The 24,365-nt window shown below is 40.2% G+C and overlaps 1 protein-coding gene across 1 annotated transcript in view; it reads right to left on the reverse strand.

Annotated features, from left to right (window-relative positions):
- Positions 1–24,365, reverse strand: part of trpc5a (transient receptor potential cation channel, subfamily C, member 5a) — a 195,619-nt gene that overhangs the window by 33,294 nt on the left and 137,960 nt on the right. The window contains exons 9-12 of the mRNA XM_026163141.2: positions 15,974–16,111; positions 12,639–12,837; positions 6,351–6,490; positions 931–1,131 (exon numbers count right to left, since the gene is read on the reverse strand). Coding sequence (XP_026018926.1) covers positions 931–1,131; positions 6,351–6,490; positions 12,639–12,837; positions 15,974–16,111 — 678 coding nt within the window. The remainder of the gene's footprint in view (positions 1–930; positions 1,132–6,350; positions 6,491–12,638; positions 12,838–15,973; positions 16,112–24,365) is intronic.

Consider the following 24,365-nt stretch of genomic DNA (forward strand, 5'->3'; position numbering starts at 1 on the left):
GACGTTGACCTTTCACCTCTATATGCCCCAAATAGGTCCCTGAGGTCATGTGATCAGGGCCTCGTAGGAGTACATCATTTGAGGCTAAAAACTAAAGGAGAGAGCTTTTCTAAAAGTGGCCCCCAGACTGCGAAACTCTCCACCTCTGAGCTTGACATCTCTGGATTCAGATCAATTAAAAAAATGAAGACCCCCCCCCCCCCCCCATTTAAATTTGCATTTAATTAAGGTTTTTTTTTAATGCATAACAAAAGTAATTTTGCATAAATGTGCTACAGAGGACAGTTATTATTGTCAGGTTTATATTGTTCATTGTCATTTATGCTTAGAAGTATATAATCATTTGTAGATTGAAAGAATGTCTCATCCTAGGAGGTCTGTAACAACTCTGTGTAGCATGAATAGGGGGGTGCGTTCACTCCTCTACAGAGTGTTCTAGCATAGATCACACACCTCTTGGGATCATGAGCAAGGTTTTATCTTTTCTTGCTGATATATGGTAAAGCAAACACATCTATATCTGTTTTAGTATAAGTGCCTTTTGTTTAGATGAACTGCTGGACTTCCAGACCAGCAGGTTTAGGGAAGTCGTTTATAGGGTCACATTCTGACCCCCCCCGCCCCCCCCCACACACACACACACACACACTTACACAACGCACATGCAAGGTACTCTTTGTGTGTATGTAGGCGTCATATGTTAATAAACCTATTTATATTCATGCAACCTCAATAACAGAGCAGTGTTGTGGGGGAGCGGACGAGAGCGACTGGGGTCAGGCGAAGGAACGGCGCTTGTCCAGTTCCCTCCTGTGCACGAGAAACATGAAGAACTTTGCCTACTCGTGTCTTGCTCTTGCTGTGTAGTAGACCTGTCTTGAACATTCCAGCGAATAGGTTTAAGCTACAAACCCATCAATTATGTCTTACCAGACAGTAAATGAAGAGAAATTTGAGGATGTCCAGAAGCATCCTTCCTAAGGAGATCTGCAGTGGCCCGAGGTGGGAGTTGGCGGTGAAGAGGGAGATGAGTCTGAGAGAGCTGAAGATGTTGGCAATGGCAAACAGAGCCTCGGCTATCAGCGTCGGGTGCCACATCTCCCACTCCTCCCTAGGCCGAGAGGAGTTATACTGAAAGAATAAAAGATAGGAAGGAGAGTGAGGCAGGAGGTGAGAGGAACAGCAGAGGAAAAGATTAATAATATATATATATATAAATAAAACATTTTTTCCATAGTAGCTGGAAGAACATTAGATGGGAACAATGATGTAAGTTTTTTCTATCCATCATAGAGGGTTTAACCTCACTGAGCTGAATGCTTAAGAGGCTTTTCATTTGCCTCTACCCCACATCTCAACTAAGTTTTATCTAAAATGACTTTGTACTTTTGTGTGTGTGTGTCTAATCTCACAAACATCACAGAAAATGTACCTCCGCCTCCACTCTCCTTTTGGCAGAGGAATAAGACCTTTAATGGTGTCCAGTCTCTGTGCTATATTATGCTAAATATCTCCAGACTGAGTCAACCTTGTGTAAAATTGTTATTATTATTATTTTTTCTGCAAAACTGGAGCACAAACGCAGGACAGAAGAGGCAGGTAAACTGAACAAAAGACAAATGATTTTCTAGTTTGCAAAGATCCACTAAAACAAAGTTCATCTTTTAAAGTGAGAAATTAAAAAGAGTAAAAACAACACAAGGAAGACGCAGGACTTTTTATACACACGGTGACCTAATAGGAAACTTTTCACAACTTCCAGGGAAGCAACTGAAGCGACAACCAATGACAGCACAGGATACCATCGATTGGCATAAGATGTGGTCGTAAGTAGCCTACATTACATGGTTGCCTAGGCAACCAGAGCCTGTAATGTCTGCAAGCCTGACCTGCAGTCAGCTTCAAAGCGATGTTCGACAAGCAGATCACTGCCAGCGTGGACGCAGATTAAAAAACATCAGGAGGGTGATCATGAAGCACAAAGCCTTCAGTGTTTCCCCACACACACACCTGACATGATTTTCTTGTTTAATCTACCAAGAAAACATTCACATTCACAGCTGCTTCACTAGTGGAAAATCCACTTGCTCTTATTTTGAAAGTTAATTTGCTGCTAACTATTTATCGCTTTATATTCCTGTGATTTTTATTTTTTATTTTTGGGAGCTGATGATTGTTTTTGGCTGTGAGAATATTTTATGTTTAATTTTTGTTTGTTGTTTATATGGTGAATGGAGTTTTCAGCTTTAAAAAAAAATATTACTCATTTCCAGTTGGTCCTGTATATATTTAATCCTTTGGATTTAGAAATGTAAAAAAAGTGATTATTTTCTAACATTTCTTTTTCTACCCTTGTCAGTCAAGTCTGAGCTTTATTTGTATGTGCCACTGTATATGTTCAGTTATTGTTCGTTTTAGCTACTGGGGATGAACAGTAATTGTATGTCATTCTATCGTGTCACACTTCCTGTTTTATTTGGGTAACAGGTGTATTCCCTTGTTCCATTTCCTGTGTTATCCTAGATTTTTGGACTAATCAGCATTAAACACTCATGTTAAGTTTGATGCCGGCCTTCTGTGGTTTACATCTATGTCCACAAAAAACTGCTCACACATCCGACACACGACTCAGGTGCTCAGGTGCTGTCGTTGATATCCTTCAGCCTCTTCCTGAAAGAATAAAGGTTGGGACTGTTGTGGACTACGATCCTTTTTCTTTGGCTCTAACAAGTCTAACTAAAGCTGGACGAGAGGTCAGTGTCCTGTGATGCGGTGCTCTTCGATATTATTCAGCTGTCTCTCCAGTGAGCTTCACGTTCAGTCATTTCATACCCCAACTCCACTTTCTCACTAAGGCTGCACATCGGAAGAGTTGCTAACCTCACTGGTGTATTGCTTTGTACACTTTGTATACAAAGTCATTCTATCTGGGTTTAATGAAGAACACTTTTTATAAGGTTCTACCAAGTAAAATATATTTGCATCTCCACTTCACTTGCAGTGGTCTCTCTTCCACAGCATGTCTTTTGTCCCCACTGGTCGCGGCAGATGGTTGCCCCTCCTTGAAACTGGTTCTGCTGGAGGGAGTTTTTCCCTTCCCACTGTTACTAAGTGCTTGCTCAGGGGGTCGACTATTGATTGTTGGTGTTTTCTCAGTATTGTTGTAGGGTCCTTACCTTATAATATAAAGTGCCTTGAAGTGGCTGTTGTTGTGATTTGGCACTATATAAATAAAACTGTATTGAATTGAATCTCCTCACTCTTATTTTGAAATGTCAGTCACTGCCAACCAGCTAGCCTGCAGCTTCTCCCTGTCTCATGTTTCTCTACTGGTGGTTTGCTGGCCTGGGTTGATGATGTGCTGGTTCCAGTGATTTGCTGCACTTTGGGCTTCAATTTCATGGTCTTGCCAAGTCCTCCAAAGCAGAACAAGGAGTGCAGTTGCTAACCACTCTTCAAGAAGCTGGAATTGGAGAGACTCACAGGACAGGCCTCCACTGTCTATTTGTTACAAAGCGGACTTGCTGTATTTACAGAGGGGCACCTTTTCATTACGAAGTTGTTATCGATTTCTTCAGATTTTAGGTGCAACTCCTTTCACAAGAACACACTACTGCCACAAACAGAATCCAAATTTCTGATAAACACCCCGTCTTTCAGAAGACAGTCCCGTGAATCATTTTGTGAAGACCACACGCATGTTATACAGACAAAACAGACTAGAGTGACTCTGATATCACACAGCAGTGCAGGTATCCAAAATGTAGGAGCATTCCTTGAAAGATAAACACGCTTTAATCCCCAGGAGCTCCCTCAAGCTCTCAGCTGAGCCTTTAAATCTCAACACAGTTCACAGTCGAGGTCCTGTGTTTCTCTTTTTGCTGTTCCTAAGTCCACATTTTCCTCTGCCCCCAGCTTTCCGCTCAATCCTTCTTCGTGCCACGTGCTTGCACATCTTCCCCGTCTCCTGCCATTTCTCTGCTACTTTCACTGTTAATCCCTCTCTATCCTAAGCTCTCTCTTCAAGCCTTTATTCCCTAAAACCGTGATAAATAACCATTCATTACCCTCTTTCTCCCCCACTCCTCCATTCTCTGTTAGTGTTACCGTTTCTTGCTTCACTCATTTCTGTGACTGCTTCCATCTCATTTGCACAAACCTTCTGCACATCTCTCCCTCTCTCCCGGTTGTCTCATGCTTGGCTTCCACCTCATTATAAATTCAGCCATTAGAGTTCCACAGGACTTGTGTCTCGTTAACTCTGCCTCAATTAGCATTCACCGTCCTCTCAAACACACACACACACGTACATGAAAAACACGGGCCAACCAGAAACAGAAGCATGCACACAGTTGCACTCTCATTAATTTATGGACTCTCTTACACCATCTCTCAGATGTGCTTGCTCTGTGTGTGTGTGTGTGTGTGTGTGTGTGTGTGTGTGTGTGTGTGTGTGTGTGTGTCAAATCTTGTGACTCAGGAGGATTTTAAATGTTGATGAATATTTAAAGGAAAAATGAAAAAAAAAAAAAGACAGAAAACTAAAATATAATGTGCCTGCAGCTGCCTCTCCCTTTGTGTGGGCATTCATTGTGTATGACCGTGTGGATGTTTATTCTTGCATGAATGCAAGGTTACATGCAGATGCAATGTGCACAACTGTATGTGCGTGTGTGTGTGTGTGTGTGTGTGTGTGTGTGTGTGTGTGTGTAGGACCTGTGTAGGAGGGCCACCCGCCGCCATCAGTGACTCACAGCTGCTGCAGATGGCCCAGCCGTCTGGCGTGTGTGTGTGTGTGTGTGTGTGATTACACTATTTGCTCTTAATAAAAGATAAATTGTATATGCATGCAGAGTGCGCAGCTAAACAAGGTATCATTAAAGCTAAAAGCTGAGCTGTGAAAGAAAATCACTGAGGCCATTAAAGTGAAACTGTGAAATATGTAATATGTGCGACCCTCGAAGATGAACAGCGACAAAGGCAGGCTCGTGTTTTTAGGTCAAAGGAGTTGCACTTCACAAAGGGCGTGGTTCAAATTCTTTTTATGGTGACGAATAAAAGGAAAAAAAAAAACAGTGGCTGGCTGGATGCTACGTTTTGTCTCAATTTGACATCCGTGTCTATATATTGGTTTTACTGTATATACATCCATATCTATCTAAATCTCATGTGCTCTCAGCAGTAAAATCGAAACATTTTTAAACAGCAGTTTTGCCAATACATTTTTCCAGAGAAGTTTTTTATTTTCATTTTTATATTTTATTATTTTCTCATGACACATTTGCACAGCCGATTTGTCTTTTAAATGCCTCTGTTGGCACATTCATGCTTTTCCTTGATAAGTTGCCTCAGCCAGCCGTTGGTGGAATCATCAGCAGGACCCATGTACATGTTCACGAGGTGCAAACATGTAACCCACTCTTGAAATCGCTCCCCTATGGTGCCCCATATATGTGTCGGGCTGTGCTCTCGGCATGGTCTCTCTTATGGTCAGTTAATGTTAACATGTCCTATTGTGCATCTGCAAACTGTCATTTCTACTATTTGAGTGAATGTATGGGACACTGCAGCGGGAAATGGTTATTGCATGACCAAAGCCATAAAAAAGAAATGCTTTTATGCAAAGGGGTTTTAATAGAATAAATCTTATCCGTTTCTTTGTCTCCAAATTCTTCCTACAACATCAAGAGTTGAGCAACCAAGCTTTACAAACAGGTAGATTTTAAGCTCCTGAAACTTCTTTCCATTATCAGACCTACACCGTTATATAAAAGCATTATAGGCATAACATAACCGCAACTTCTACATTTTATCCACAATACTTAAATTATGAATGATATACACCATCTAGCTGTCACCTAGCTAAAAAGGACCTTTTTCTTTACGCACTGTGGACTGTGAGGAGTTAGGAGGTTACGTTAAAGCCTTGGCGTCTTTTCTGCTGGTGGAGATCACGGCTAGCATTTCAATGCAAGGATTTCCCATCACCACATTACTTACTCTCGCCTTCTATGAGTGTATTTAATGCTATGTCTGAGCACTGTAGTGCTGCGACACTGCTAGCAGTAAAATCTCCACATTCGGATTGTTTAACAGTCATCTTTCTTCTTCCACACAATGCAAACAAAAGCGTTTAACAGACATTTGAGCTTTGCCTGTTTCCTGCTGTTCCATGAATGCATCATTACACAATCAGCATGTTACTCAGTATCATTTTAGTTTCATCTCCCAGCAAGAACATTAAGCACTGATTACCTCATAAACTGACTGACGCTTTATATCTTTCACTGTGCCCATCATCCTCCTTCCTCTCATCCTCCTCTCTTTCTAATACACACATTCAACTTTACCTTCACATAGGCCACTATCTTCAGAGATATGGTGGCCAGATAGAGGGAGTTCATGGCGAAGTCCATCAGATTCCACCAGTCATGGATGTACTCTGTGAATCCCCCGTCCCACATCTCCTTAATCTCTGCCCAGATGAAGCCTAAAACACACATGCACAGTGTACACAGTTATTTACATGCACACACACAGTTGTGTCTATATGATCATTTAATGTCATCCATCAGCGGTTTTTGTTTGCCTCATTTCTGCAGTATGACAAAAGTTCTGCTGAATATTCCCCTTTGTCAGCGGCCTTGGAGCAGTAAGCAGAGAGCCATCATATTTGTTCTGTATGACTGGCTTTAGATAAAGTAAATAATGCACAAGTCATTTTCTATTTAATACTCTCTCCCTGGAATATCTGGCTCTTGGTTAACCTGGATCCCAAGTTTTCACGTATCAGTTTGCCTCTGCGGCACGGTGGGTCAGTGGTTTGGTGTGTTCCAGGAAATGTGACGCCAGAGGAGCTTCCAGTTGGTTCTTCCCAATTAGTTCCGAATTAGACTGGCCGTTACTACCGCCTAGTAATGTTTAAAAGACAGAGCTGGCGTGTGGTTCATTATCACTGCGGCCATTTAGAGAGATGCTGCAGAACTGCAAATGGAGAATGAAAACTAAGCAACGGTTATTTCCTCAGTCAATCTTCTGGGAGTTTTAGGGGTTTTTACAACATCTACGACTCTCTTCCTCTTTCATTGCTCACTGCGTTCTTCTTATCTGTGAACACAAACTCTGTCCTAGCAACAAATCCAAACATAGTTATTATTCTCAGAAACAACAAACAATATTTCCAGAGTGGTCATAGTCATTTAGTGGTGTGAAACAGATCCAACACAATGGATTCTTGGCTCTTGGTTTTGTCGTAAAGCAAAGTGAGGATGATGTTCAAGTATTATGTTATATGTCAAGTGTAGTGTAGAATGACCACAGATCCCATGATAAGATTTACATTTACTGGAGCAGAGCGAGTATCCTGATTACCAATATTGTGTTGCTATGAACTGCAATCAGGGTTTGTGAGTATTCTGTAAAATAAACAAATAAAACAAGCTGACTTTACAGTATTGTTGTATCTTAATTATCATTTAGTCACATCTGGACACTCCAAATGTCATTACTATACAAAATAAAGTAATGAGCATAAAAAGCAGAAGGGTTATATTTTTATGCGATTCAAATACAAGATGTTTACATTATTTTACATTTACATTATAAACAGGAAACATCTACAAAATTACTCTATTAAGCCCCAAATTAAGAACTGACATTCAATTTGTTTTTTAATCATTTCTAATGGAAGAAGTTTAATTATTCTGAAGGTAATAAAAAATGTTTTAAATAACCTCATAAATGCAGCCCTGTAACATATTTGGGGACAGGAGACAGAATCATTTAATCCCCCCGGCCAATTTTGCTGTACACGTACAATGACAATAAAGGGCTACTCTCTTCTATTCTATTCTATTCTGTTCTGTTCTTACAGCATTACATAGGTGAAATAAGTTAGAGCAAAATGAAAAAATGGACCTGCTGTGAATACTGACAGCTGATCAGTCATATTTTGGAGACTTTTCAAGCGTTCCCTCTTAAAAGTAAAATTTAAATATAAATCAACCCCAACACATTTTAATTTCTGAAATACTTCTACAGATTTTTGCAATTCCATGCAAACAGTTTTAAACGAATGCAGTGATCGATTCAGAGATATCCAATAACACAAGAACTGTTATATAAATGTATACAGTCCACCTTTAATATAGCTTTTGTCTCTCCCATAAATAACATTCTGGTAGAGCGTACCTTACCATACTTTGGTTTTTGGCAGCAAGAAAATGTTATTGCTGCTTATATTTCATTTAATCTAAAGTTTATTCCAGACGAAGGAGTGTTTGAAAATAATTTTTGAGCTACCTGTTGCTCATCTTTCAGTCCCAAGTCTTCCAAATCTTGTTATTTAATTTTACTTTAAAAATTATGTTACTTTAGCTTTATTTGTTTTTTAATTTAAAAATTAACATTTTAATGGAGTCATAATGTTCCAGAAAAACAAATATATTAGAAATCACCTAAAATAATGAAAATTAAAAACCACTGTGCTACAGAAAAACATGGAAGTAGTATTGTGTTGTACCTAATCTGAACTTAAATAAATGCATGCACATGTTTTTTAACATTAGACAGATACATAGACGAGTATTGCCACAGACTGCAAGAATGACAGACATGCTGAACTTTATTTTGAATTCTGGGGAGAAAACATTTAACCCTTTAAGACCTACCATAGAACCAAGTCCGCCAGAGCATTATATTTTTACATGCTGTGGAGCCATTTTTGGGAGCATTTCAAGTTGCTATACATCAATACAACTGTTATAGCCCAAATTTTAATAATATGTCTGCATTAAGTGCATAGTAATTACATAAATTGCAAGAAAGTGCAATAAACTACAAAAAAATGTAAAATCTTTTTTTTTAACATATATTTGTAGTTAGAGAAATTTAGGAGGCTTATCCCTCAAAACTGTAAATACAAAAAAGTTGCACAAAATAGTTTCCCACCACAGGAAATTTAATTTGAGTGTCTTCATAGTTTTATTTTTTAAATACACCAATTTTTATATACTGCAGGAAAAACGAAAATAAATATTATAATGCAAATGCTCTGATTTCATATGCAAAAAAAATTATTGCGCTAGCTTACATGGTTGCAGTTCTACAAGGATTTAAAAGTAGTTGCGCAAAACGGAGCGTGCCCGCTCTGACCGGTTTTGAAGGGTTAAGCTCTTTTGCAACTATGCCACAGTGATTCTTTGGTATTTAGTGCAGCTCTCATCTGAAATAACTACAAAAGGAAGCAACAGAAGGAAATGTTCCAGTTTTTACCATCAACATGACAACCAGTTAATGGTAAATCATGTTTCTTTTTGTCAAACATGTTTTGTAGCCGAGACTTTAAAAATGAGAAGAAAACAAGCGGAAGAGACGATGGAAGAGAGCAGATGGTTTTGTATTTTTCCAAGTGATTATGGACTGCATTTGGAAATGATTGGTGTCAGCTCTGAGAGAGAAGATGGAGATGTAATCACTCATTTCACACCCACCCACCTACCCACTCTCTCTCTCTCTCTCACACACACACACACACACACACACACACACACACACACACACACACACACACACACACACACACACACACACACACAAAACCAACTCCTCCACAGGCTTGAAAGCAGCCGACCACGCACCCCCACATCCACGCACTTTTACAGACACACTCCGGGGCCTCTTGATGATTAGCAATCAAACAGAAAAAATGAAGCAGATAAGTTTGTCTTTATTAATTTAAATCTGGTTGTTTTTTTACTGTCTGGAGGAGAAAGTCCGGCTTCTTGCCGGGCAGTGACTCATTCAAGACTTTAAATGTGAAGTTCATCGTTAGAGCTCAGCTTAGAATAGTTGATATGAGTCACTTATTAAAGACATATGAAGGAAAAAAGTGTGACATATTTCGTTTGTCTGTGCAAAATGTTTGTAAGCGCTGTTTAAATTTAGAGAAAATATACTTTCAATAACAGCTGAAAAACACTCACAAAACTAGTAGTTTCCTGTTGACGTCGGTTGTTTTGAACAGTCAAATGTTACTCCACTGACCCTCTCCATGCACCATTTCCTGAGCCAAGTCCCAAAGTCCCCTAACTGTCAGTCTGTAGTTGGCAACTTTTGAAACAGATTCCCATAAATCTTCCTCCAGCCTTGTTGTTCCCTCTATACTGATGTTTTAAAAGGTTACCCAGCCCATTTCTGTAACACCGTCAAACTCATGACAGCTGAAAAAAACCCCGATTCAAACTGAAGCAGCAGAGCCTGGAATCTTTTTTTATATAACTTCCAGTTCAGCTTCATCAGAGCCCGCTTTCCACATTACAGACAATAGCAGTGCAGGCATGAGCGTTTTTGGACATCGCCTAACAGAGTTGTTGAATCCGATGCAGTTGGACCGGACACTGAATGGTCCTTAATCTCAGCATCATAGCTGGCAGTTCCAACCCAATCATGCATTTCAGACAAGGTCAAAAAATGTTTAGTGTTTTATGCATGTTTGTTAGAATCATTATAATCTTTGTTTTGTGACTGTCAAGACTTGGGAGAGCAATTTTGTAAAAAAAAAAATCAAAACAAAAACAAACAAATAAACACAGGGTTAATTTTAGGGTAAAGGTCAGTGAAATGAGACTCTTTGGAGGACGGCTTAGTACAGCTTCAAATGAACTCCAGGGTGGTTTAATCTATGGTGTGAATGTAGACTTGTAGTCAAGACCGCCTAAACCAGGACCAAGACAATACCAAGACCAGAGGGTATCGAGACATCCAACTCTATATGAATGCGATCTGACCTTGATCCGAACCAGCTACTAGCAGTACGTTATAAGTTCCAGATAAACAAAAATTTCTCATAGCCATGTATGCTTAGTATTCTGGGGTGCGGCAAGATACTATAGATGTGCAAAAGTATGTACATGACTAGCAAATAGCTGTGAAATGAATTTAAATTCTCCAATAGTCCAGAACACAGCAATTTCTTCATGTTTTTCCTTTTGATGGTCCCAGTAAGTAGACTGGACATTCTCACGTGGTTTGAAGTGACGCATTTTGTTTCACTTGGAGTCCACTTGGATTTTTCTCAGTGTGGAAAGAACCCAAATCTAAGGAAGAACCTAAAAGTTTGAAAACTCAACAATTGATTTGGACCTTCGAACTGTAAGTGTGAAAACGGGCTTAGACCTCACTAGGTTTCCTTGCCAGTTTCCTGGTAAAACGTGTGTCGACATGAGAGCATAATCTCTGAGGAATTCATAACAAGCAGGCATTTGCCCTGTGTCCTCCCCCCTGCATGCCTTGCCCAGTCAACACCCCTGGCTAAACCCAGCTGAGGACTTCTAACAGTGTCAACACACCTATCATTGTGAGAAAGTCCAAGTGGAACTGAATTCATGTGTGAAAATGACTAATTTACCGTGACGCTTTTGCCTGAGATGCTGCTAGTTTTGCTGAGAGCAGAGCCTGCAGCAGTGGTGGAGGGGGCTCCACCGGTGTGGTGAGCCTGCGTCACAACAACACGCTGTCAAACTGATTTCAAATTTCAAAACTGTCAGACACTTGAGGACATTTATCAGGTCTCTCATTTCCCTGGGGTGGCGCAAGTCTTTCTTCACAGTCTAATTCATAAATGGAATACATTCAATTTTCTACCTCTAGATTTTACAGATTTTATGAAAATTCTTGGAACTGTATTAAAAATAAAAACAAAAAACATGTACACATGTATTCATAGCTTTTTTTTAGTATAATGATGCTACGAGGTTAACACCTATTTTCTGTTTCTTCCATAATTCTTTGCAGAACCTTTTAAGCTCCATCAGGTTGATAGGGACGCATTGCCCAAGGAACAGCCAAGTAACAAACAGGAAGCTAAAAAAAAGTCTTTCTGTAAATAACGCAGGGCTGGCCAACTCCAGGCCTTGATGGATGGTGTCCTGCAGGTTTTAGACGTGTCCTTGATCCAACACAGCTGAATCAAATGACTAAATGACCTCCTCAACACGTCCTGAAGTTCTCCAGATTCAGGTGTGTTGACCCAGGGGGATATCTAAAACCTGCAGGACACCGGCCCTCGAGGCCTGGAGTTGCCCACCCCTGAAATAAAGCTAAGCTGAGGTGAAAACATCACCATTTACCAGGATAAATGCAAAGTTGCTTTTTGAAAAAAAACCCTTTACCATGCTGAAACTCATTGACTGTGTCACAGAACTATTTTATTACATGAAAACATGTCTTCAAAGTGTGATTTGAAGTGGCTGATGGCACACATTTCTCACAACACACAAAAAAAGCAGAATAAACAAAAAAAAAAGAGTTACTGTCCCCGTCTGTAAAGTCTTTAAGTCCAGTAGAGAAGAACAACAAAGGCTCTAAAAGCTGGATTTAAACTTTGTTCTTGCCTTCGGCAGAACTTGGTTTTGTAGGCAGACAGAAGACATCTGTCGGATCATGAAAATCTTTGTAAAGATGCAAACCCCTGTTGGATACCAGCCAGTGTAAGGGATGCTATGTGACTGAATTACAGAGAAACTTCCAACAGATCTGAGGTCAGAGCTGCAGAAAGGCCAGCCACAAACAGAGCAGATCATTTCAGCAGGTACAGAGTTTTTAAGCACAATCCTCCGAGGAATACTCTGAAAACTTACCCAGCACCCACGGCAGAATCATCCACTCCACAATGGTGGGTGGGGGTCCCTGCATGTGCAGGTTGGTGCGGGCGATGTGCTGCGAGGCCAGCAGCAGTAAGAAGAGAAAGGTCAGGTAGGATGCCGTGTGACAGATGAACTTGATGAAAGGCTTCTTAATGAAACTTCCCAGAGCACTCTTTGGAGCCAACAGGTAGATCTGAGGAGGATGGAGAGAGGGAGATGGACGGGGGGAGAATGGAAAAAGAAAGGATTTCAGTAAGAGCACAAAAGAAGAAGGAGAGGCAAGATAAGAGGGAGCCTGCTTTGTTATTAAATGAACTTTAATGACCAAAAAAATTAATTAAAATAAAATCAGCCGATGGAAGTGGCTTGAAGGCATAAAAACACAGGACTGAATGTCTGCAGAGACGTGACTCTCAAAGCATAGCAACACAAACAAGAAATTTGACATTATGTAACGATTAATGAGTACAAAAAACATCACCTCAGATGCTTGTTGATGCCTTAAACTGATTTTGTCCTCTCAAATATTGTTCTTTTCCCCTCAATTTCAGCTCAACAGGGAAGAAAAAGAAGAAGATGTAGTCGATAAATGTCCATGCTCAGCCACCGTCACCTCGTGTTTCATCTGTCAGCGCTGTTATTGTTATCGCTGGCGTTATTGCCGTTATGATGCTTGTTTACTTGCTCTGCTCGTCTACTTGCTGCTGGCAACCTCGGCACACTGAGTCACGCCAGTGAAGCTTTTTAACTCGAACTGAGTCGCACGTCGACAGACTCAGAAACAATAAGGCCGAAAGAGAGCGAGAGGGAGAGAGACGTGTGCTTAAATACACAATTAAAACATTAATAACTAACCCCACTGCGGCACCACTCTGATTATTGATATGTAAGCACTTTATGTTAATTATCTCACTCACATCAGCAAAAACATGCAGTGTAAATAACCTCAATTAAGACCAAATTACATGTCGGAGTCTTTGAAGACACCACAAAGGTCACAGTAATAAACGAGAGGAAAGAGGTGCAAATATTTTCCCCTTTTCTAATTATTCTTCCTTCTTAAGCTTTATAGAAAGACAGAAAAGTAAACTAACATTAAAAATGAGCTAACAGCATTCATCTAAGAAGGAGGAAAATTTTTAAGAAAGCCTGTAAGATGGCTCCGAACTTCCAGACCAATTATTGGGTTTAACAGAGTTATGTTGAAAATGTATCCCTGAAATGTGCTGCAAACAAATGTTTTACTTTTCTTTGGCTTTATGTGGGGAATCAGGAAACAAGAGCCAGTATGTAAGTTGACTTGTATTTTGGAAAACTGTGCCCTTTAACTGTCATGTGACTCTTCATTTTAGAACCGCCCATCATTCCTGCCAGGCTGTGAAAAGCAGCAGCACATGGCAGTGAAGGCAAGCACCAATTTTCTTTACAAAACTGTCTTTGGCTCGTCAAAGTACAAATATCTAAAGCAATTAATTCTCCTGAAGATATCAAGTTTGTTTTTCCCTCTTGACTGACTTGTGGTTTTGTCCCTTTGCCTCAGATCTCCTCCTTGTTTGCATATCTATTGAGTTTCCTGCTGCTTCTTGAATGTGTCAATAAATCATTTAAAGTATTCCTGGAGTTCAGAGCAGTAACCCGGACGACCAAAGAGATATAATCTCTCCAGCGTATCCTGGTTCGATCTAGGGGCCTCCCAGAACATCTTCCCCAGGAGGCTTCCTAATCAGATGCCTGAACCACCTCAACTGGCTCCCTTAACGTGGAGGAGTAGCAGCCCAACTCTGAGTTCTCCCAAATAAAAATAAACTCTTCCCCCCTCCAGTAGGCATCAAAACCTGGAGAAATCTCATATCTGCTGCTGATCTTGTACTTCTTCCACCTTCGATTGCTGCATGGTTGACAAACCCCTGCTTCGGTCAGATAGACCCATGCAGCATGTTGGAGATTAGCCCACCTGGACCCTACAGAGTCATCAGGTGCTCATCAATTAAAGGCTCGCCAAGATCCATGACCCAGGAATGGAAATGAATGTGCAGTTTTGTACAGAATTTTGTTTATTTATTTTAAAATGGCCTGCATTTGTATAGCGCTTTACTCAGTCCCTAAGGACTCCAAAGCGCTTTACACTACATTCAGTCATTCACCCATTCACACACAGGTAATGGCAAGCTACGTTGTAGCCACAGCTGCCCTGGGGCGCACTGACAGAGGCGAGGCTGCCGGACACTGGCGCCACCGGGCCCTCTGACCACCACCAGTAGGCAAACTTGGGGTTAGTATCTTGCCCAAGGATATTTGGCATGCAGCCAGGATGCAGCGTGGGATCGAACCACCGACCTTCTGATTAGTGGCTGACCTGCTCTGCCACCTGAGCTACAGCCACCCCATGTTTAGAGAAATGTTTCTCAATTTCTCTAAACTCAAAGGTTTTAAAGATGAACAAAAGCAGATCTTTATCTGCATCCCAGCATTAATGACTCAGCAAGTTAACACATTGGCTCATAAGTTGGCTGAAGTTCATCTGTGTGTATTTAGTTGGCTCATATTACTGCAGTACCAACAGCATAAATAGATATTTTTCTGAAACGAAATCCTTTAAAACATAAAATGACCAGATTAAATATATAACACAGTCCGTATGTCTGTGACATCTGTTAACTTCCAGGTCCTCTTCAAAACCTTATTTCTTATTTTCCATCGTCCTTCAGTCAGTAAACCGTAACTTTGGTCTAATTACTACCTGAAAACAGTTTGAAAAAGCAGCAGTTTGGTTGCAGCTCTTTGACTTTATTACCCTATATTTCTTCTTTTCCCCATGTCATTGATTTCTTGTCTTTCTCCTTTCTAGGGAAATGATCATTTTACCAGTTCCTCTTCTCGTCTGTCTTTCCACTTCTCCTGCCATTTATCTCTCACCTTCTTCATTTATTTTCTCTAATTCCCTCTTCCTCCTTTGAACTTTCCTGAATCTCAATATTTCCATTTTTCTAAATTCCTTTCCAATCTAGATTTTCTTCTTCTCTTCCTGTCTTGCTTCTCGAAATCTCGATCCCCCATCTATTGTCATCTTTTTAGAAAGAAAGAAGGTGTACTTTATTGATCCCCGTGGGGAAATTCCTCTCTGCATTTTAACCCATTCACTCAGTGAAGCAGTGTGCAAGGACGGTACCTTGCTCAGGGGTACCTCAGGGTAGCTGTTCAGGGGAATCGAACCCCCGACCTTCCGATCACGGGGCCACCACTCTACCTACTGAGCTATCCCTGCCCATCCTTTACCCACTTTCTTCAAATCTATATACTCCATCCTCCCATTATTCTTTTTTCCTTACCAATGAGAAGACCGGGAACAAGAGTCCGATGATAAAGCAGGTGACCAGTTTAACCGCCCAGTGTCGTCTCCTCCAACCCGGGAAGCCATCATACCACAGTGTGGCCAGCAGCTGCTGGCAGTTTGGCTGTGCCACAAACTGGAAAGAGAACAACAGGGAGAGGAAATGCAGTTTAGTATTTGTGAAAAAGCCCTGAAAAGCCCTTTTAAACGTAGTTCATTAATCATACAGAGGCTTTTTTTTTTTTTTGTGGGGGTGGGGGTAGGGGGGGGGGGGTTCACTTTAAAAAAAATGTGATCACCCTGACTGCTTAATAAGTTCATGGAAACATTTGCCTCTGCCTGCTCAGTGGTGTTTATTTTGATGCTGATGCCATTACCAAATTATCTCCTCCTTCTTCACTTCATTCATTTTTTCTTAACTCCAGGAGGCTGCGGCCCTTTCATCTTTTCTCCCTCTTCTATCATACCATCTATATGTAATTAAATCATTTTGTTATTCACAGTCACACATTCCCAATAGAGTAAAACACGAGTGGCTCTTAGCGTGTCCTTTATTAGTAGTAGTCGGATATCAGAGTGAACTGTCATCTTGTTAAGGTCCATTTCCATCTCGACTGTGACATTGACTCCTCTGACTGATTTCTACTGGGATTGGGATTTGATTTCCCCTAACCAATCACAAAAGAACAAGGTATCCACCTGAAGCTAATGTGATTAAACTCGACACTGCTGCACAGCAATGCAAACATACAGTTTTTTCCCCAGGGATTTAGAAGCAAAGAACAAAGTACAGTAAAAAGAAAAATAGGTCTTCAAACGAGGTTGCTGGTAAACACGTAGGAGATAACCTTTGCAGATAATTTTCCAGGGTTTTTAGAATCCTTATCTTGTTGTATCCACTGGTGCATCAGTGGATTAAGCCAGGCACAGGAATTAATTAATAACTGAAACCTTTTAAGACTTAATACCGGACAGTTAAGGACACTCAAACAGACCAGACTCACGTCTTTGACAGCCAGAGAGCAGAAAAAAAAATCAGAACAACTGAGTCATTCAGCTACACAACATACATTCATACAGACGTGGCAGAAGCTCAAACTTAGGCATATAGACATAGCCAAGAAGTTTAAACTGAGAATCAGAACGAAGAAGAAAAGTTATTCTGAATGCACAACATGTCAAACCTTGAGGCAAATGTACTGCAGCAGGAGAAGACCACACCGGGCATCACAGCTAAAATAGGAAAAGGAGGGTACAGTTCATCCAGGCTCAACAAAAATGGACAATAAGAGTTTGGAAAACGTTCTCTGGTCTGATGAGTCTCGATTTCTGCTGCGACATTCAGGTAGTAGGATCACAATTTTGTATAAACAACATGATAGCGTGGATCAATCCTGCTTTGTCTGAACACCATTATACCACCAGGGTGCTGCATGTGGTGTCGTGGCGTTGGGGATGTTTTCTTGGCACAACTGGATTTTTTTGTAACTACCACACCCTACCCCAGTTGTTGCTGCCCATGTCCATCCCTTTGCTACCACAGTGTATGCATCCACTGATGGTTTCTTCCAGCAGGATAGCACACCATGTCACAAAGCTCAAATAATCTCAAACCGGTTTCTTGAACATGACACAGAGCCTTGTAGAAGCCTTCTTCAAAAAAGTCCTGCTACATTCAAAAATAAAAGCCCCAGCTACTTTTTAAGGAATAAACACACACACACACACACACACACACACACACACACACACACACACACACACACACACACACACACACACACACACACACACACACACACACTAGTCCTAATGGCTTTTTAGCAGCAGGAATCCCAGCAAGGACTGTTCTTTTCTGCCTAACTACAGTGCATCACAAGATCAGCACCATGGACAGCTCTTTCCACACTCTATACTACAGGATGCTGAAATGTTTGAAGCAAAGCTGGTAAAAATTCAGACAGTCTCATAAAAAGAGCTTATGTTAAGTTATAGACAGTGCATATACAATGCGCCAGGATCAATTATCTCCAAGCCCACACTTACAGAAAAAAACACAAGGAAGTGAAGAAATCTGCAGTTATCACCAAATGTTCAGCCGTCAAAAGTTGCAGAAGATAATTTTTGACTGACAGTTTCAGGTGTCATCCTGTTTTTTGTTTTTTTTTCCTGTTCTTGTTTTCCAGTTTTCCTCTTCAATCTATTAGCTAAATGTTTGGTTCATAACAGTTTCCCGTCCTTGTGTGAAGGTGGATGTGCCAAATTGAGCTGGATGTTTATTTAGCTCATTTATCTAAAAGGATGTTTGTTTAAAGGAGAAAAACATTATTAACATTCTCTTATACAGATACAAAGACACACAGACATGACTCGAGGTGATTGATAACCTTCAGTCTCTGAAGCCTTTTCAGAGTATGAGAGTAATTTACAGTCCTGGGATTTTTACCAAGATTAAAACTAATCACCGAAAAGCAGAAATGAGAAGGGAGGAAGTAAATAAATTGAAAGGTACTGAATGAAGAAAGGAAGAAAATGAAAGATGGGCCTGGCAAGAACAAGGAAGCAGAGGAAGAGAGAAGAAAAGAAAAAGGGGGACACAATGGGAGAAAGAAAATAAGAGGAAAAGTCAGACAGGAAGGAAAGAGGAATGGTTCTTGGTGACTCAGAGGGCACCTGAAGGTCTGATGGGGACAAACAGCCTTTGGCGTAATGCCAACAGTATTAGCGGTTGAACTGTAATGAGATGTAAATGGAAAAAACAGAGGAGCTACAAACCTGTCAGGGCTGAAAGTAACCTTTGGTTTGTCATAAAAGCTCACAGAGGAAGATAAAGCCTCCCCAGATTTACCCGTATGATGCTTGCTGTGGAGCATTTCTAAGTGTAAAGATTACACATGATTCCTTTGTCAGGACTCATGTCACCATTTTAATGGAAACAAAAAGGTTCACATTGTTTGCAGGGTTAGTGTATGTCGACAAGCAGCAGCAATTGCTACATGTTTTTTACATTGTTGAATTATTGTTTAAATCACCAAGATAAATACTACATATTAATGCTATGGAGCATAACAGTATGCAAAGTTCTGACTAACTGTATGGATTTCAGCTTATTGACTGTTGCTGTGATTTGGACCTATTTAGATAAAGCTTTAAATGTGATTTACAACACAAATAAGAATAGGAAGATTTTCTGATTTTTCCTTTTTCCACCAACTTAGCATGTTTTGTTTTCTTCCACCCCTCAATTTCTTTCACCTCTTTGTTAAATCAGTTGTCTTTGCTACATCCCATTCTCAGTGTTTTCTTTTTCTTCTCTGTTCTACATCACTGAGCTTCTTTTCGTTGTCATCTTGTGTATTTTCTTTTTCATTATATGACCCCCAATCCTCTTTACTTCTCCCCTTCTATACATTGCATCTCTTCTCAACTGATTCTCCACCTCCTCTGAGTTTGGTCTCCACTCCCGTCCTTCTCACTTTGTATTTGCTCGCTTGTCTTTCTTTTCTGCTCAGTCGCATTTCTTCTCCTCACCCCTTCTTCCTTACCCTATCCTCCCCTCAGCTCCAGCATGGTGTCCTGTTTCCATGGCAGCAGTATGCTAATGAGCTAGTTGATCTTTTGGCTTCACTAAACTACAGCAGTCTGCTCCTTTCTCTTCTTTCCTGTTTTGCTGTTGATAAATATGCTTGTCATGGTTTACTGTTGACACAAAAACACTTGCTGACGTAACAGCACCATTTGAGATGGCCTCTAGACCAATCAGAAAGTCAGAGCAGATCAGGAAGGAGAAACCTAAGAAGCAAACAGATCTCAGGCATAACTCTGTTTTTGGGATATATAGAACAACGTGAGACATCACTGAAATAACTTATAAACTCACAATGAATCAGAATAAATTACACAACACTCTGGAAAAGCTGGGGTGGTGGGTGGTATAATTTCATCATCAGCGATCAGTCAGCCAGTAGCATGAAGATGATAGAAATACATTGTCTGGATCCAGGCAGTGAATGGTAAATGACTGTGGTGGGTGACTCGGGTCAGCTGAACTGGGGACACAAATGACATCATTTTCCGGTCTGAACCTACATTAGGTTAAGAGATCTACATTTTACTTGCATCAACATTGAGACATGGATGAGTGGCAAATTCCAGACAGTCAAACTCCTACTGAAGTGGAACAAATGAGAATAGTGGCAATTTATGCCCTGATGATCAGTTTATTCTATTCTATTTATATTAAATTCTATTCTATTTAGCAATATTCCCACAGATATTCTCTTTTGATATATTATTCTTTTTTATCTTTAGAAAAAAAAAAGGTGGCTAGGTTGATTTAAAAAAACATGCAGCAGCATCATTCATCATTTTCAATATATCTTTAACATGTCGTCATGATAGGAATCTTTTTTACTTCCTAACGATCTCTTTTCTTTTTGAATGAAGAATAAAATGGTTAAAATACATGGTTACCTAAAATTGATTGTAATTTGGCCAAATTGCACTAGCAGAAGGGTGTTAATAAAGTAAGAATTAAATGGTCATGTTATATAACTTATAACATGTGGTGGTACCACTATAAAGCTTAGCTGTCGTGTGCTCTGGAATATATTGTTAGCTTAGTAACTTGTCAGACGCAGCAGCTGAGACACCTGCTCTGTATTAATATCAGGCCTCCAGCTTGATACATTTTCTTGAAATACTGACAAAAAAGGAAGCAGGCACCATCAGTTTTTTTAGTAATTTAGTATTGCCCCCAAAACCAGACTGTTAATATGGCCCAAATGTAACTGCCAGCTCTGGGACCCGTTTTTTTATTCCACTGTACAAGTTAATAATTTTCTAAATTTAACTGATCCAGAATCCAATTTGCAAAATAAACTATCACATATTACAAAATACGAGCAATGGACAACACAAACAGCTGATATATTCACCCGACTGCCAAAACCTATAGTATACATTTAAAATGAGCTCATGTTTAATGGCAAACAGCAACCACACATGGATACTTATCAGGTTTTGCTGTCTTGTACTGAAATTCCTTTTGTCTCACACTCTCCGTCTTTCATGCTAGCACTGGAAAAGTGTCACTGCGCCACCATGACGAATTTCCAGTCCAACTTAAATTGATTACCACGGTCTCTCTCCGGCAGCGCTTTGCCTCCTTCTCCCAGCAGGCTGGGTCAGTGGTGTGAAAACTGCAGAGGATAAAGTCTTAAACTTAATCTCAGTGTGCCTGCAGCAAAGAAACCACACTTTTTCATGCTAATCCAATAGCAGCTTTACATAACACACAGTACTTTTACTGGTCGGGGCAAGAGAGAGTTGTCTGAAAATGACTTTAAGGGATGTAAACATGGGGGGGTTTCCTGTAGAAATAATTTAGCGACCAATCCAGGGAAAAAAACCCAACAAAAAAAAACAAAGCAAATCTAGCCAATGTAAAATTTCTAATTTTAAAACGCCACATCTTCAGTGTTTTGAGAAATATACAGATGTTTCCATGGTGAAATGTGGGGGAAAAATTAAGAGGTGGGAAATTTTGGACTTGGATATAATAAAATCTAATGGGCAACAGGGGGCAGCATTTCTCGATTAAAAAAAATAAGTCTAAATGTATGCCGTGCCAAGCCACTACCAATATGAGCGCGCAGCTGGGTGTCTGTAAAAATGTCAAATCTAAATGTGAAAAAACAACCTGTCTTCCTGACTTACGATGCTCACTACAGGCCAGATCTTTCTGGAAGATCATCATAAGATCAAGTTACATCGCTCAAAACATTTAAGAGAACTCAGGAGACCGTTGATCTCAGTATAACACAAAGTCAGTAAAACATCAGGTATATTAGTCTGTCTACTTAGAAACCATAAATCATTGTGAATCCAGTTCAGCTGCTTTTGTGCAAGTGGAAACAAGTGCACTGAAGAAGCAACACTAAAACACACACAAATCACAAATGGGATGATTTCTGGAGGTGGTAGCCATGGACCATGGCTCTCTCCTTATCCCTCCTGGATAATTTTTATTACATCCTAAATCTGATCAGTTTAGTGTTTGTGTCTAATGTGAAGAACAGAAGGTTCTGACAAGACAATGGCTCAGGCCACAAAATAAGATATTAAAATATATATATTGTATGTGCTTCCTGTGGGCCCAGATCTGCAGCATTAACTAAGCAGTTTTTATTTTATTTCAGGGGGGCAGAAACCAAAGCTTCCAGGAAACTTTACTTAAGCACAGGAACAACGTGCAAACTCCAAACAGAAGGCGTCTCGTGCTAAGAGACAACACTCTCAGTACTGAATCACTGAGCTGCTTAACTAAACTATAAGAGTGTATTTAAAAAAAAGTTACACTGAAGGCTTATTTTACTTATTAGTATCATAAAATATCATTTTAAACCTCAAAGTTACTGCTGCAAAACAAAATGCTTCAAAGGCACTTTAAGCTGTAAACTGAACGACTGTTTTCTTAGATCATTTCTTGTATAATGACCACACAATATCTTCTAATCTCTCAAAGCATCAACACAATGTAACAACAAAGATTCAAATTTCCCCCCAAAAAAGAAGTAAAGATCAGGCCTTTTTGTCACTGTATGTATTTTATGCCAGGTTTATATCGGGACAGCTTGTTTATCAGGATTTCACTGTCTCTATTCTTTCATAAAACATTTAAAGACCTGAACAGAGATTAAAAACAAAAAACAACTCACGCCCACGCAGCAACACATGCACCCACAGCCGCACACAATAACAACAGCAAGAAAAATATACCATGAAATCTGCACTGCTGGCAGCCCACTGAGTCTCAAACGACATTAGCAAAGTGAATGGAGAAAAATGCAGGAATGAATCACAGAGACGAGCATTAATAGTGAATTACAGGGAAGCGCAGTGGCCAGTTAAGACTCATGTTAGATAAGCATTCCTTATTAAAAGTCTTCATTCCTGTTAGCTGTGATGATAAGGACACAGACTATGAAAAGAAAAAAAAAGAAAAAAGTATTTTCATCACTAATAAATGCACCGAGTCATCCAGCAGATACTCCAGGGAGCTGGCACAGACAAGGAAATTAGCAGAGTGTGAAACCAGGCTCTCCAAAAAGGACCCAAACTCCTTTTTATTAAACTCCTCGCAGAGAGAGGCTCGGTCGAGTTGTGATGACTCATGTTAACCTGCTGAAAGGAGCAGCAGCCTGGAGTGCTGCGAGATGAATAGGCTTTTACATTATTTGCATTTCCGCTTGTTCAGGAAGCCTCTGCGGGTTACGTGATGGGCACAGCAACCGTTATACAAGAATTCAAACTTGACTTCTGTGTCCTACTTTAGCCCACAGACGAAAGATCTGGCAAATGTGCCGAAGCACTATCTAGAAATGCTCTGAATCTTTTAGTCATGTACATTACTTGTCCTCACTTTCCTTTAAAGCTCCCTTGATGGCTGGCAGCATGTTCTTCTACTTTGTTCATCTATTTTGTTCTTTCCCTGAGTGGGTCTGTGTTCATTGATTGGTTAATTTGTTGGCACACCTGTGCTGATGCAAACAGGACCAGCGTGCAAGAGATCAGCACCTCTTATGTGACCTGAGGAAAGGAACACGAAGAAGTGGTTCTCAAACTTTTTCCTGACATGGACAACTTGTGACTTCAGCCTCAGTCACATAGACCTAGAGACCGATTAGAGACCCACTATAGGCCCATCAGTTACTAGGGAAAATTGTGTAATTCCAAATTGGTTGGTGTGTGATTAGGCACAAACTGGCTACCAAAGCTTTACATTAAACGTAATTCCACAAGCACTGTGTTAGTGAAATGCAGTGAACTGGTCACGCTCCAAAGACTCCTCTGGGATCCTTTAAAATCCAAATGTAAGAAAAAAAGTCTCAGCCAATGCAAAAGAAGCTGAGCTAACCAGTTCATTGTTATCACACCCTCAACATGTTTGGGTTACTGCTTTTACACACGCTACCATCCAGCTAATACAATTTCAGTTGTCAGTTTAGTCACACAGGTCTACAGACTAGTCGGCAAAGCCATGGTAACCTCTTGCTGCTAAGGAAGAATATGTTTTCATAACGTGTTGATGAGCGATTCCCGGAAATTGCTAGGAGTTGCTAAGTGAAATTAGTCACTAAGAAGTATGGAATATAACAACTTGTCTGCAAACACTCACCAACTACTTGCCAAGTGGTAGTAAAACTAAAAAGTGTGTTTCCAGACAAGTCTTTGTCTTCCATGTGAACTGCAGGCAGCCAATCCCTTTTTTTCTTTACTAATATAAACCAAAGAAATCTTAAGATGTTTTTTCAGTGCAGCACTGCACTGAAAAAACATCTTTGCAACTAATTTCTCTTAGCAACTTCCAGCAACCAGTTGCCAAGGGA

This window comes from Astatotilapia calliptera, chromosome 3, assembly GCF_964374335.1.
Source record: "Astatotilapia calliptera chromosome 3, fAstCal68.1, whole genome shotgun sequence".
Lineage (NCBI taxonomy): Eukaryota > Metazoa > Chordata > Actinopteri > Cichliformes > Cichlidae > Astatotilapia > Astatotilapia calliptera.